At 36.0% G+C, this 15,148-nt stretch overlaps 1 protein-coding gene across 5 annotated transcripts in view; it reads right to left on the bottom strand.

Annotated features, from left to right (window-relative positions):
* HERC4 (HECT and RLD domain containing E3 ubiquitin protein ligase 4) overlaps positions 1-15,148 on the bottom strand; it is a 151,092-nt gene that overhangs the window by 97,961 nt on the left and 37,983 nt on the right. For all 5 annotated transcript variants that reach the window (XM_058543346.1, XM_058543347.1, XM_058543348.1 and 2 more), the window contains 2 exons: positions 14,100-14,321; positions 12,879-12,970 (listed from right to left, as the gene is read on the bottom strand). In XM_058543346.1, coding sequence (XP_058399329.1) covers positions 12,879-12,970; positions 14,100-14,321 — 314 coding nt within the window. The remainder of the gene's footprint in view (positions 1-12,878; positions 12,971-14,099; positions 14,322-15,148) is intronic.

Raw genomic sequence — 15,148 nt, 5'->3', positions numbered from 1 at the left:
TGAATGAGTTTGTCACCAAGAAACCAGTGCTACAAGAAATGTTAAAGGGACTGATTTAAGGGGAAAAGAAAAGACCACAAATAGGAAAAATTATCTATTTCCATGATTAGAAGGTAATGGATACAAATGCACAACAAAGAGGTTAGATATGATATCACAAACTAAAGTGACCATCAATTCTGTATAGAAGAAGAAAGGAACAGAGAAGGACTACTAAAACACTGAGAAAAAAAAAAAAGTTAAAAAATGGCAGTAAGTACATACTTATCAATAGCTACTTTAAACGTCAATGGACTAAATGCTCCAATTAAAAGGCATAGGGTGGCTGACTGGATAAAAAAACAAGACCCATATATATGCTGCATACAAGAGACACATTTCAGACCTAAAGACACTCACAAACTGAAAGTGAAGGGATGGAAAAAGATACTCCACGCAAATGGCAATGAAAAGAAAGCTGGGGTAGCAGTACTCATATCAGACAAAATAGACTTTAAAACAAAAACTGTAAAAAGAGACAAAGAAGGGCATTACATAATGATCAAGGGAACAAGCCAACAAGAGGATATAACACTTGTAAATATCTACACACCCAATGTAGGTGCACCTAAATATGTAAAGCAATTATTAACAGACATAAAAACAGAAATAGACAGTAACACAACAATAGTAGGGGACTTTAACACTCCACTTACACCAACGGATAGATCATCCAAACAGAAGATCAATAAGGAAACATTGGCCTTAAACGACACACTACAACAGATGGACCTAGTAGATATATACAGAGCATTCCATCCAAAAACCGAAGAATACACGTTCTTTTCAAAGGCACACGGAACATTCTCCAGGATTGATCACATATTAGGCCACAAAACAAGTCTCCATAAATTTAAGAAGATTGAAATAATACCAAGCATCTTTTCTGACCACAACAGTATGAAACTAGAAATCAACTATAGGAAGAACATCAGAAAAGCCACAAATACGTGGAGATTAAACAAAATGCTACTGAACAACGACTGGGTTAACGAAGAAATCAAAGAAGAAATCAAAAAATACCTGGAGACAAATGAAAATGAAAATACGACATGCCAGAATTTATGGGATACAGCAAAAGCGGTTCTAAGAGGGAAGTTTATAGCAATACAGGCCTATCTCAACAAACAAGAAAAATCTCAAATAAACAATCTAACAATGCACCTGAAGGAACTGGAAAAAGAAGAACAAACAAAGCCCAAAATCAGTAGAAGAAGGGAAATAATAAAAATCAGAGCAGAAATAAATGAAATAGAGACCAAAAAAACAATAGAAAAAATTAATAAAACCAAGAGCTGGTTCTTTGAAAAGATCAACAAAATTGACAAACCTTTAGCTAGACTCACCAAGAAAAAAAGAGAGAAGGCACAAATAAGTAAAATCAGAAATGAAAGAGGAGAGGTTACAACAGATACCTCAGAAATACAAAAGATTATACGAGAATACTATGAAAAGCTATATGCCAACCAATTCGACAATCTGGAAGAAATGGATAAATTCTTAGAATCATACAACCTTCCAAAACTGGATCAAGAAGAAGTAGAGAATTTGAAGAGACCAATCACCAGTAAGGAGATCGAAACAGTAATCACAAACCTCCCCAAAAATAAAAGTCCAGGACCAGACGGCTTCCCTGGTGAATTCTACCAAACATTCAAAGAAGACTTAATACCTATCCTTCTCAAACTCTTCCAAAAAATTGAGGAGGGTGGGAAGCTCCCTAACTCATTCTACGAAGCTGACATTACCCTGATACCAAAACCAGACAAGGACAACACAAAAAAAGAAAATTACAGGCCAATATCACTGATGAACATCGATGCAAAAGTCCTCAATAAAACGTATATGTATCTTCAACAGCAAATACCTCTAAGAGATAAAAATATATAACACAATACTATTATCAAACTTATAAAATTAATATTATTCCCTTTTTTGATAGAAGTATCCAAAGTGTTCATTTTTATTTCTTATGGTTTTTGTAATTGGTATTATTTTATCCAGTTTTATTTAGGTATAATTGAATTGACAAATAAAACTGTATATATTTAAAATGTACAACGTGATTTGACATATACATTGTAAAATAACTACTACAATCTATTAACACATCTATCATCTCACACACTTTTTTTGGTGAGAATGCTTCAGATCTACTCTCATCAAATTTCAAGTATACAATACAGTATTGTTAACTACAGTCACCACACGGTACATTAGATCCTCACAACTTATCCATCTTCTAACAGAAAGTTTGTAGCCTTTGACTAACATCGCCCCATTTCCCCCACCCCCAACCTCTGGCAACCACCATTATACTCTGTTTCTATGAATTTGACTTTTTTTTTTTAAGATTTCACATATTCGTGATACCATATAGTATGTATGTGTCTTTGTCTGGCTTATATCACTTAGCATAATGCCCTCCACGTTCACCTATGTCGTTGCAAATGGGAAGATTTCCCTCTTTTTATGGATGAATAATATTCCATTATGTATGTGTCTGTGTGTGTGTGCATATTGCATTTTCTTTAACCATTCATCTGGCAATGGCTGTTTCCAAATCTTGACTATTGCGAACAATGCTGCAATGAACATGGGAGTGCAGTTATCTCTTCGAGATCCTGTTTTCATTTCCTTCAGATAGATATCCAGAAGTGGGACTGCTGGGTCATATAGTAGTTCTATTCGCAATTTTTTGAGGAACCTCCATACTGTCTTCCATAATGGCTGCACCAATTTACATGCCATCAGCAGTGTACAAGGGTTCCCCTTTTCTCCCCATTCCTGCTGATACTTCTTTGTTTTTTTGATAATAGCTATCCTAATAGACACGAGGTGATATCTCATTGTGGTTTTGGTTTGCATTTCCCTGATGATTGTGACATTGCTATTGAACACCTTTTCATGTACCTGTTGGCCATTTGTATATCTTCTTTGGAAAAATGTCTATTTAGGTCCTTTCCCCATTTTTAGATTATTGTTTTATCCACTGAGTTATGTGAGTTCCTTATATATTTTAGATATTAACTCCTTATCAGATATATGGTTTACAAATATTTTCTCCCATTCCATAGGTTGCCTTTTCATTTTGTTAACTGTTTCTTTTGCTGTGCAGAAGCCTTTTTAGTTTGACATCCTCCCACTTGTTTATTTTTGCTTTTGTTGCCTGTGCTTTTAGTCTCATATCCAAAAAAATGATTACCAAGAATAATGTCAAGTAGTTTTCCCCCCATGTTTTCTTCCAGGAGTTTTATAAGTTTCAGGTCTTAACATTTAAGTCTTTAATCCACTTTGAGTTACATTTTTTGAGTGGTGCAAGATAGGGGTCCAGTTTCATTCTTTTGCATGTGGATATCTAGTTTTCCAAGCACCATTTATTGAAGAAACTATCCCACTGTGTGTTCTTGGCACCTTATCAATGATTAGTTGACCGTACACACATGGGTTTATTTCTGGGCTATCTGTTTGATTGTCCACATGTCTGTTTTTATGCCAGTACCATACTGTTTTGATTACTATAGCTTTGTAATATAGTTTGAAATCAGGAAGTGTGATGCCTCCCGCTTTGTTGTTCTTTCTCAAGATTGCTTTGGTTATTCTGGGTCTTTTGTGGTTCCATACAAATTTTAGGGTTGTCTGTTCTATTTCTGTGAAAAATGCCACTGAAATTTAATAAAGATTGCACTGAATCTGTAGATCACTTTTAGTATGGACATTTTAACAATATTAATTCTTCCAATCCAAGAACATGAGATACCTGTTTATTTGTGTCGTCTTCAATTTGTTTCATTGATGTCTTATATAGTTTTCAGTGTACAGGTTTTTCACCTCCTTGGTTAAATTTATTCCTAAGTATTTTGTTGTTGTTGATGCTATTATAAATGTGACTGCTTTTTAAATTTCTCTTTCAGATGGTTTGTTCTTAGTGTATAGAAATGCAACTGATATTTGTATGTTGATTTTGTATCCTGCAACTTTACTGAATTCATTTATTCTAACAGTTTTTTGGTGCAGTCTTTAGGGTTTTCTATATATATGTCATCTGCAAACAGAGACAATTTTACTTTTTCCTTTCTAATTAAAATGCCGTTTATTTCTTTTTCTTGTCTAACTGCTCTGGCCAGGACTTTCAGTACTATCTTGAATAGAAGATAGTGAGAGTGGACATCCTTTTCATATTCCTGATATTAAAAGAAAAGCTTTCAGGTTTTCACTACTGAGTATGATGTTAGCTGTGGGTTTGTCATATGTGGCCTTCATTATGCTGAGGTACATTCCTTTTATACCTAACTTGAGAATTTTATCACGAAAGAATGCTGAATTTTGTCAAATGCTTTTCCTGCATCTATTGAGATGATCATACAATTTTTATCCTTCATGCTGTTGATATGGTGTATCACACTGACTGATTTGCAGATGTTGTTATCATCCTTGCATCCCAAGGATAAATCCCACTTGATCATGGTATATGATCATTTTAATGTGCTGTTGAATTTGATTTGCTAGCTTTTTGTTGAGGAATTTGCATCTACGTTCATTGGGGATATTGGCATGTAATTTTCTTTTCTTGTAGTGTCTTTGGTATCAGGATAATGTTATCCTCATAAAATGAGTTTTGGAAGTGTTCCAACTCTTGTGTTTTTTGCAAGTTTAAGATGGACTGGCATTAATTATTTATTAAATGGCAGAAGTCACCAGAGAAACCATCTGGTCCTGGGCTTTCCTTTGTTGGGAGATTTTTTTTTAAACATGTTAATGGATAAAGGGATCCAGAGTGAGAGTGAAATTTTATTACTATTATTATTTTTTTTTTGCTAAGGAAGATTAACCCTGAGTTAACATCCACTGCCAGCCTTCCTCTTTTTGTATCTAAGCCGCCTCCACAGCCACAGCCACTAACAGACGAGTGGTGTAGGTCTGCGCCCAGGAACCGAACCCAGGCTGCCAAAGCAGAGCATGCCGAACTTAACCACTAGGCCACCTGGGCTGGCCCTGTTGGGAGATTTTTGATTACTGATTCAATCTCCTTACTAGTTAAAGGTCTGTTCAGATTTTCTATTTCTTCATGATTCAGTCTTGGTAGTTTGCATGTTTCTAAGAATTTATCCATTTCATCTAGGTTATCCAATTTGCTGGCATATAACTGTTCACAGTAGTGTCTTATGATCCTATGTATTTCTGCAGTATCAGTTATAATGTCTCCTTTCATTTCTGATTTTTTCTCTTTTTTCCTTAGTCTAGCTAAGGATATGTCAGTTGTTTTATCTTTTCAGAAAAACAGCTCTTAGTTTTCTTCATCTTTTCTAATGTTCTTCCAGTCTCTATTTCTTTTGTTTCTGCTATGACCTTTGTTATTTCTTTCCTTCTGCTAACTTTGGGCTTAGTTTGTTTTTCTAGTTCCTTGAGGTATAAAGTTAGGCTGTTTATTTGAGATCATTCTTTTTCTTAATGTGTTTATAACTATAAACTCCCCTCTTAGAGCTGCTTTTGCTGCACCCCATAAGTTTTGGTATGATAGGTTTCCATTTTTGTTTGTCTCAAGATATTTTCTGATTTCCCTTTTATTTCTTCTTTGACCCACTGATTGTTCAGGAGTGTGCTTTTTAATTTTCACATACTTATGAATTTCCCAGTTTCTCCTGTTATTGATTCCTAGTTTCATACCACTGTGGTTGGAAAAGCAGATATAATTTCAAACTTCTTAAATTTGTTAAGCCTTGATTTGTGACCTAACATATGATCTCTCCTGCACAATGTTCCATTCTGTGCTTGAGAAGAATGTGTACTCTACTGTTGTTGGATGGAATGTTCTGTATATGTTTGTTAGGTCCATTTGGTATAATGTGTAGTTCAAGTTCAATATTTCCTTATGCTGCAAGTGGAGTACTGAAGTCCCCTGCTATTATTGCATTGCTGTCTATTTCTGCCTTAAGATCTGTTAATATTTGCTTAATATATTTAGATGCTCCTATGTTGGGTGCATATATAGGAACAATTGTTATATCCTCTTGATGAACTGACCCCTTTAATATTAATTTCTTAATATCATCTAATTCTCAGGCCATGTTTAAATTTTCCTATTTCATTATATCATGTCAGAAAGTATACGTCTGGTTGGTGATGTTAAAAATAAGTATGTGGGTCAACATATTTCAGCCTAATCCATTCCCATTAAGCTTAACATTGTTGATCTTTGCCTAGATCCATTATTTCATTAGAGAGTATAAAATGCAGATTTTCTAATATTATTTCTTCTAGATTTATATAGAGAACATAACTCCTCAACTATTAAGTTACTCTGAAATACAATTTGCAAATAAGAGGCAGGAGAAACGCTTCTTTCTCATTTACTGATTTTTAGAAAAATGAGTTGTGTCTTAGCAACCTCCAAAGATAAGAAATGAAGTTTGATTTGGATTGATTTGGGGAAGAAGAGAATCATTAAGTCATGGATCTTTATATATGTGGTATATTTCCATTTATTGCAGTCATTTCTTTTTGTTAACCAGTGAAAGCTCCTTCAAGTTGCCCTTCTGACATGACTTCAGCGGTCTTTTGCTTTTTTATAACACAAAATGCCCAAGGCTATACTTACATGGGACAAGGCTCTTCTCTAAGAAGCCCTGGTTCCTTTCAGTATGGAGTCTACAACAATCAAGGGATGTTCACTGCTTCCAGATTGTACATGGTTAATTACTTACAGGACATTTCAGTGGCCGTGGCAAAAAAAATAAACTCACAGTCATGCATCACTTAACAATAGGAATACTTTCTGAGAAATGTGTTGTTAGGCAATTTCCTCGTTGTGCAAATATCATAGAGTGTACTTCCATAAACCTAGATGTTACAGCCTACTACACACCTACACTATATGGTGCTAACCTCATGCGACTACCATCGTACATGTGAAACATCATTATGAAGCACACGACTGTATTTTTAGAAGGGGAAAAATGAGAGTTCATGTTGATACTTGTGATTCAAAGTAAAGATCACAGGGTTTTAATTTAATTCCTACCATTTTATATCTCTTTTCACTTAAATTGAAAGCCATAGTTTCTAATGACAGTAAAATAAGTACTTTTTGCTTTATCCTACTCTATATGTAATGTATTGAAAATAATACTATCAATTTTACTACTAACAATAAGACTACAGAATGCAGTTTAATATTTGTGAATTCAGTTTATCCTCGGGTTATTTCCCACTAGTAGTGTACAACAAAATACCGTATTTTAAAATGATCTAAAAGAATTCTTGGGGCCAGCCCAGTGGCGCAAGTGGTTGAGTGTGCGCGCTCTGCTGTGGCGGCCCAGGGTTCAGCAGTTCGAATCCTGGGCGCGCACCGACGCACTGCTTGGCAAGCCATGCTGTGGCGGCATCCCATATAAAGTGGAGGAAGATGGGCACAGATGTTACTCCAGGGCCAGTCTTCCTCAGCAAAAAAAAAAAGGACGTCAATGTCACAGCGGAGTGAGCTTTCCCGTGAACTCTTCCCTCGACAAGATATAACAAAAGAAACAATCACAGATCAACAACGGAATCCCAGACAGTGAAAAGCTAGATCAGAAAGATCCACACTGCCGCACATGTGAGAGTGGAACGTGCTGGGCCCCCAGAAGAAGTGGGGAGAGGTAAGCAGAACTCCTCTCCCTCCCCATCAGATCAGCGATCCCGGTCTGCGCGGCTCCCAAAGCGGGGGGAGGGGCGGCCCTCGGTGGGGAAACCGTAGCTCTTCGGGCTCTCTCAGCCAATGGGAAACTCCTGCACAGAGGACTCAGAAGAGCCACAGGGCTACCATCAACATCTGAGCACCCCAGAGAGCAGATAAAGAGGGACGAACGAGAAGCCCCCCACGTCAGGGACCCAGAGGGCAAAAGAGAGAGCTCCTCCCTCCCCGCAAACCGGACCCTGCAGCTCAACCGACCAGACCAGACCAAGCGACCCGCAGCAGACCAGACCAAGCGACCCGCGGCAGACCAGATCAAACGACCCGACCCGGGGATCGCAGAGGAAAAAAAAAAAAAAACTGCGGATCGCAGCAGAAAAACCAGGGCAGAGCGCAAGGGGCTTAGACTACACAGCCCTTTACCACCACACAGTGGCGGCGGGTGGAAATTGCAACCAGAGATTTCCAGCATGAGGAAAAACAAAACCAACACAGGAACCACAATGCAAAGATATATGAAATCACCAGACCAGAAACAAAATGACAAGCACCCAGAAATCAACCCCGAAGACACAGAAATCCATAAACTAAATGACAGAGATTTCAAAATAGCTATCATAAAAACTCAACGAAATACAAGACAACACAGACAACCGGTTCAATGAGATTAGGAGTTTCTTCACAAAAGAGATTGAAATCATAAAGAAAAACCAATCAGTGCTGATGGAGATGAAGAATACAATGGAGGATATAAAGGAGAATCTGGAATCTTTAAAGAACAGAGCTGACAATATTGACGAAAGAATTAGCACTTTAGAGGATAGGAATACAGATATGCTTCAGATGGAAGAGGAGAGAGAACTAAGACTAAAAAGAAATGAAGAAAGACTCCGAGAAATATCTGACTCTATTAGAAAATGTAACATAAGAATTACAGGTATTCCTGAGGGAGAAGAGAGGGAAAGAGGAACAGAGAGCCTATTCAAGGAAACAATAGCTGAAAATTTCCCAAATCTGGGGAAGGAGCAGGAAATACCAGTAAGCGAAGCCAACGGGTCACCTAAATATATTAACAGACAAAGGCCCTCTCCACGATACCTAGTGGTAAGGCTAGCCAGGGTCAATGACAAAGAAACAATATTAAGGGCAGCTAGACAAAAACAAAAAATAATGTACAAAGGAACTCCCATCAGGCTCTCAGCGGATTTCTCAACGGAAACTTTACAGGCTAGGAGAGACTGGAATGATATATTCAAAATACTGAAAGACAAAAACTTTCAGCCAAGAATACTCTATCCAGCAAAAATATCCTTCAAATATGATGGAGAAATAGTAACTCTCCCAGATAAACAAAAGCTAAGGGAGTTCACGGCCATGAGACCTCCACTACAAGAAATACTCAAGAAGGCCCTCAGGCCTGAAAAAAAGAAGAGAAAAGGAATACAAAGCTTGGAGCAAGGAGAAAAATAGGTAGATAAACTCAGAAAAATAGTAGATCTTTACCAGAATAGGTTAGCAACCACTTAAATACTAAATTCAAAGATCAAAGGAAGAAACTCATCAAAAATAAATTTAACCTCATCACTGTAAACACACAGCCACAACACAAGATAGAATAAGGTATAAAAAGAACAACTTAGAAGGGGAAGAGGAGGGCCGGCCCCATGGCTTGGCGGTTGAGTGTGTGCGCTCCGCTGCTGGTGGCCCGGGTTCGTTCCCGGGCACGCACCGACGCACCGCTTCTCTGGCCATGCTGGGGCCGTGTCCCACATGCGGCAACTAGAAGGATGTGCAGCTATGACATACAACTATCAACCAACCAGCTGGGAGAGAATATTTGCAAAACATACATCTGACAAGGGGTTGATCTCCATAATATATAAAGAACTCACACAACTGAACAACAAAAAAACAAACAACCCGATCAAAAAATGGGCAGAGGAAATGAACAGACACTTCTCCAAGGAAGATATACAGATGGCCAATAGGCACATGAAAAGATGTTCAACATCACTAATCATCAGGGAAATGCAAATCAAAACAACACTAAGATACCACCTCACGCCCGTTAGAATGGCTATAATCACCAAGACAAAAAACAACAAGTGTTGGAGAGGATGTGGAGAAACAGGAACCCTCCTACATAGCTGGTGGGAATGCAAACTGGTGCAGCCTCTATGGAAAACGGTATGGAGATTCCTCAAAGAATTAAAAATAGAGATGCCCTATGATCCAGCCATCCCACTACTGGGAATCTATCCAATGAACCTGAAATCAACAATCCAAAGAGGCTTATGCACCCCTATGTTCATTGCAGCATTATTCACCATAGCCAAGAAGTGGAAGCAACCTAAGTGTCCCTTGTCTGACGACTGGATTAAGAAAATGTGGTATATATATACAATAGAATACTACTCAGCCATAAAAAAAGACAAAATCGTCCCATTTGCAACAACATGGATGGGCCTGGAGCGTATTATGTTAAGTGAAATAAGTCAGAAAGAGAAAGACAAACACTGTATGATCTCACTCATATGTGGAATATAAACCAACACATGGACAGAGAAAACTGTATTGTGGTTACCAGGGGCAGTGGGGGTGAGGGGTGGGCACAAGGGGTGAAGGGAGTCATATATATGGTGACGGACAAACAAAAATGCACAACCCAAAATTTCACAATGTTAAAAACCATTAAAACATCAATAAAAAAAAAAAAAAGAGGAGGATTGGCAGATGTTAGCACAGGACTGATCTTCCTCACAAAAAACAACAAAAAAAGAATTCTTCTTTCTGTAGTTGTGCCACTAGCTTTTTGTTTTTAATTTTTAAGAAGTATTAAAAATATATATACACATATGCTTTCTAATTATGTGTAACAGTTTCTAGGCTCCCAAGTAAAAACTATAAGGAATAGTATATTCAGTATAGCTATTCATTTTTTTAATGTAAATAACATGTAATATGTTCATATTTTACCCCTTCTTATACAAAAAGCAACTGTTTTGTACTTTCCTCTTTTTACTCAACAATACGTCCTGAAGATCATTCCACAGCATAATATAGAGATCTTCCTCATTCTGTTTTACAGGTCATGGTACTCCACTGCATGAATGACCAGTTTATTCAACTAGGCTGCTACTGATGGACATGTGGATTTCCTCCATTCTTTTGCTATTAAAATAATGCCACAATAAATGACTTTGTGCATAATTTCATATGTTTGGGACAGATTCTTAAAAGTGGGATTGCTAAGTCAAAAGGTATATGTATACGTGATTTGCATAGTGAATTTGTAAATGAACTTGAGAAACTTGACATCTTTAGAGTAGTGTCCTCATATTCACTAACATGCATGTCTTTCCATGTATTGTTTTTAAAAGTCTGTTTTTAAATTTTTCCTGATGTCCTTTTCCTAACATAGGTTTTGTACAAGGAACACTGCTTCCTAAAGCAATTCTAATTTATTTGCAAGAAATTCTTCAAGAAAAGCAAAAGATAACGTGGATATGGAACTATATTCTAACTTAAATCAAGGGAAAATAAAATATTTTACTTTGGGGATATTTAAAACTAACTAATTTTGTTAAAAATAAAATACACCAAAAATTCCAGTGAACAAGTATCACAAGCTACTGTTTTGAGAAAGGAATACAGAAGATTAATAGAATTAGCATTTTTAAAAACTCAATAGATATAAATAGTTACATATCCTGGGAAAATAAGATGAGTGGTTATTTGAAAGGCTGAATTTGAAAACCATTAACATTGTGAGTCTTCCTACCACAAAGTTAATCCTAAAAAATATTATATAAAATATTTTTTACTATTATTTCAGCACAGCATTACCTCTTCCAAATAACAATGACAGAAGAGAATGACTAAAATTTTTATCTTGCCAACATGATTAAATAAGATTTTGGTGATTACATTTGTAATTTGAACGATAAAAATCAATAAAACATGGTAATAAGATTGGCAAGTATAGTAAAACTTCTTTACTAAAAGGCAAGTAATACAAAATTTTAAAAATCAGGCCAGCCCAATGGCATAGTGGTTAAGTTTGCGAGCTCCGCCTTGGTGGCCCAGGATTCGCTGATTCAGATTCTGGATGCAGACCTACACACCGCTCATCAAGCCATGCTGTGGCAGCATCCCATATACAAAATAGAGGAAGACTGGCACAGATGTTAGCTCAGGGACAATCTTCCTCAAGCAAAAAGAGAAAGATCGGCAACAGAGTTAGCTCAGGGTCTATCTTCCTCACACACACACACAAAAATTTTTTTAATTAACTTTTATAATTGGTCACTACAGTTTTAAAAGTACCTTGAGCACACTATATTTGATACTGACTAAGAATAATCCTTATCATCCTAAAATTCTCAATGTGGGAGTAAGTGTGTGGAATTTTACAAAGTGATTAGAAGTTAATTTTTTCTTGCCAATTTTATCTACTATGTAGGACGAAGAAAGATAAAAAAGCAAAAAACATGAATTTCTAATTTAGCCAATGAAAATTTGCCAGTTCCTTTACATTAACCTGACTATAATAAATAATATTCCTGGTAAAGGTTAGTTTAAGTTTTTATTTTCATTTTACTTCTAATTGCTAGAGAACTACGCAGTACTGAAACTGAGTTGGCACATACCCAAGGAAGTGAGAGGTCTGAGTTAAAGTCATTAACAAGATTGTGATAAAAGCTCATTATAACTGCTTGCATAATACTTGGGCTATACATAATAGAGAGATTTAGTCTCCTCTACTACTTTTTATACAATGGTTATAAACTAAATGGGAGCTAAATTAAAATTAGGCAGAGCTATACGATATAAATGGGGTTGATACACACAGCATGGCAAGCCTGACAAACTAAAAAGGAATTATTTCATTCAAAATATTATTTAGGCAGTATTGCACATGAAGCTGAGAAACTCCACAATATATATTATCATCACATTTAATAGCAGATCGCAATTCAATTTCACATTGAAAATTAAGGTAGATTGTTTTTGAGAACAAATAATAATCTAGGTCCTTTTTTCAAGATAAATTATTTTTCACACATCAATAACACTCAAGTTTTAATGTAAATATCACAAATACATTCACTAATTATGAAGTAACTACCATGAGTAATAGTAAAGAAGTTTTATAGGAGTACAATACCTTGGTTAGTGCAGCAGTATGATCTTCTCCACAACAAATATAAACTATTTTCTGAGTTCTTAGTGACTTTAGTAAAGTAGGAACATACCTATCTGAAAATTCCAACAAGAGACGTTAACAGTATTTTTAAAATTAAAACTCTTCTAAAATGTGTTTCCGCTACAGTTTCCCAAACTCAGGAGACAATGATGACTAAATAATTTTAACCATAATTCAATGATTCTGTGGTACAAGCCTACTAAAAGTTGGGTTCCCACGCCTTTCTATTCATGCTACTGTGATAAAAGAGGGATTTAAAAAGAGTAATTTAAATGTTCAACTGCCTAAACACCAATCTGCACAGGTCTCAGCAAACAAGGAATTTCAAAGCTATTTGACTGCTTCTAATATATATACAACATTCTTTATATTTACCTCATGATAATTAAGCTCATAAGACCCCACTTAAAAGCTTGAAAATTAAGTATAATTTTGCTATTTTGTAGCAGAAAAGATACATAATGTTCTAATCTGACACATTTTTCTTACGCAAAATATATTTTAAAATTCTCTCAGAGTATTATTGGTTTATCATAACCAGTTGTTACTAGATCAACAACTCATTTTTGTCCGTTTAAGTCATTATAATTATGTTGAACTTTATGAAATTAGTTTTTGTATTTCAAATACTGGCATTCGACCTAACGTAGTTAAGAAAAATCAGTTCCAAGATGCCAACTTGTTTCAAGTAGTTATTTTTTAAAATTCAAAGTGTTTATTTTTAATACTCTAGCATCCAGGTCAAAAGTGAAACCCAAACTAAAGATTAATTTAAGACAGATTACCTAAATATTTCCTTAAAAAACTCAGATTAACGCTTCCTGTTCCTTTCCAGAATAACTTTAAAGCTTCTTTTCACCAATGGTGACCAATAATGTGGTTACCAATTTGAAGTAATGTTTTTCAACTTTCTTTTAATGAACCTCCAACAACAAAAATTTTTGTCCAGATATACTTTCTATAGTTATTTAATGATAAAATGACATTTTTTGGGTTTTTGGCCTTCCCACCAGCCCCTAAAAATATTATTATCAAATGAAATTTTTAAATTAACCTCTCATCCCCACGTCCATATTAGGAAAGATCTGGGTACATTTCTCTCTGACACTAAGAATCACTGATCCATTTCAAAAGATCATCTCTTTTTAAAAATACATTTATCTATAAACAATGAGAACCTACCATTTTCATCATTAAGACCTAGTTGACCAAATTTGTTGCGTCCCCATCCAAAGATAGCTCCAGAAAGGGTGAGTACAAAACTATGGGCTCCTCCTGCTGCAACTTGCATGAAAGGGATTCCAAGCAAAGACTTAATCAGCTGTGGTGAAGCTTGCTTTTTATAGTCAATGCCTAAACCCAATTGGCCATATTTATTCTGTCCCCAACAGAAGACTTCACTTGCTGTAAAACAAAAGTCATAAAATTAACTATTTTTCTCACACACAAAAAAATTTCATTTGAAGATCATCAGTTATTTGGGGATGTTCTTCCTCTCATCAGACGAAAATACATATTCCTCTTTATTAAGTATATTTCTTATATAGAAACATAATACTACCTAGAAGAACACATTCTGTATTAGTACACTTTAAGTTTGATTGACTTGACTGATGAACGGGTAAGTCACATAACTGGGAGCAATCTCATTTCTTTATGCTCATTAAGAAAGTACTGTCTTTTTAATATTACTCAGGTCTCACTTTTATTCTGTGACTTCTCTCAAGAGGCACTTATCCGAGCTCAAGGCTTCAGTTATCAATTATATGCTGAAATAATTCAAAATTTCACATTCAAAATTTTTTCACTAGCCCACACCTTCTCCTCTGAGCAATAAACTCATGTATCCAATTGTTTACCTGACATCTACATTTGGATATTTCAAAGGCACTTCCAGCTCAGCACCCCCGGAACTCAATTCACCACCCCACCCTACCTCCCATACCTGGACTTCTTCCCAGTGTTCCTCATCTCAGCAAAAGACATCATAACTGATTCAGCAGCACAAGTCATAAATGTAGGGAATTATCCTTAAAATTCCTTTCCTCTCTTACCTTATACATAGGATGGTATCACTCTATCACCAAGTTATACAGTTTTCTTTCTAAAGAAAAATATGGCAAATAGATCCACTCCTCACTATCTCACCCGGTTCCTACAACAGTTTTTTTGCTTGTCACTTTTGCTCCCCCACTGCCACTTTATTTTGCAACTTTAGTCATCTTTTTATT

The sequence above is a fragment of the Diceros bicornis genome, chromosome 6 (genome assembly GCF_020826845.1).
Source record: "Diceros bicornis minor isolate mBicDic1 chromosome 6, mDicBic1.mat.cur, whole genome shotgun sequence".
NCBI classification, from domain to species: Eukaryota; Metazoa; Chordata; class Mammalia; order Perissodactyla; family Rhinocerotidae; genus Diceros; species Diceros bicornis.
The sequence above is the reverse complement of the archived record's forward strand: the minus strand, read 5'-3'. Positions and strand labels throughout refer to the sequence as shown.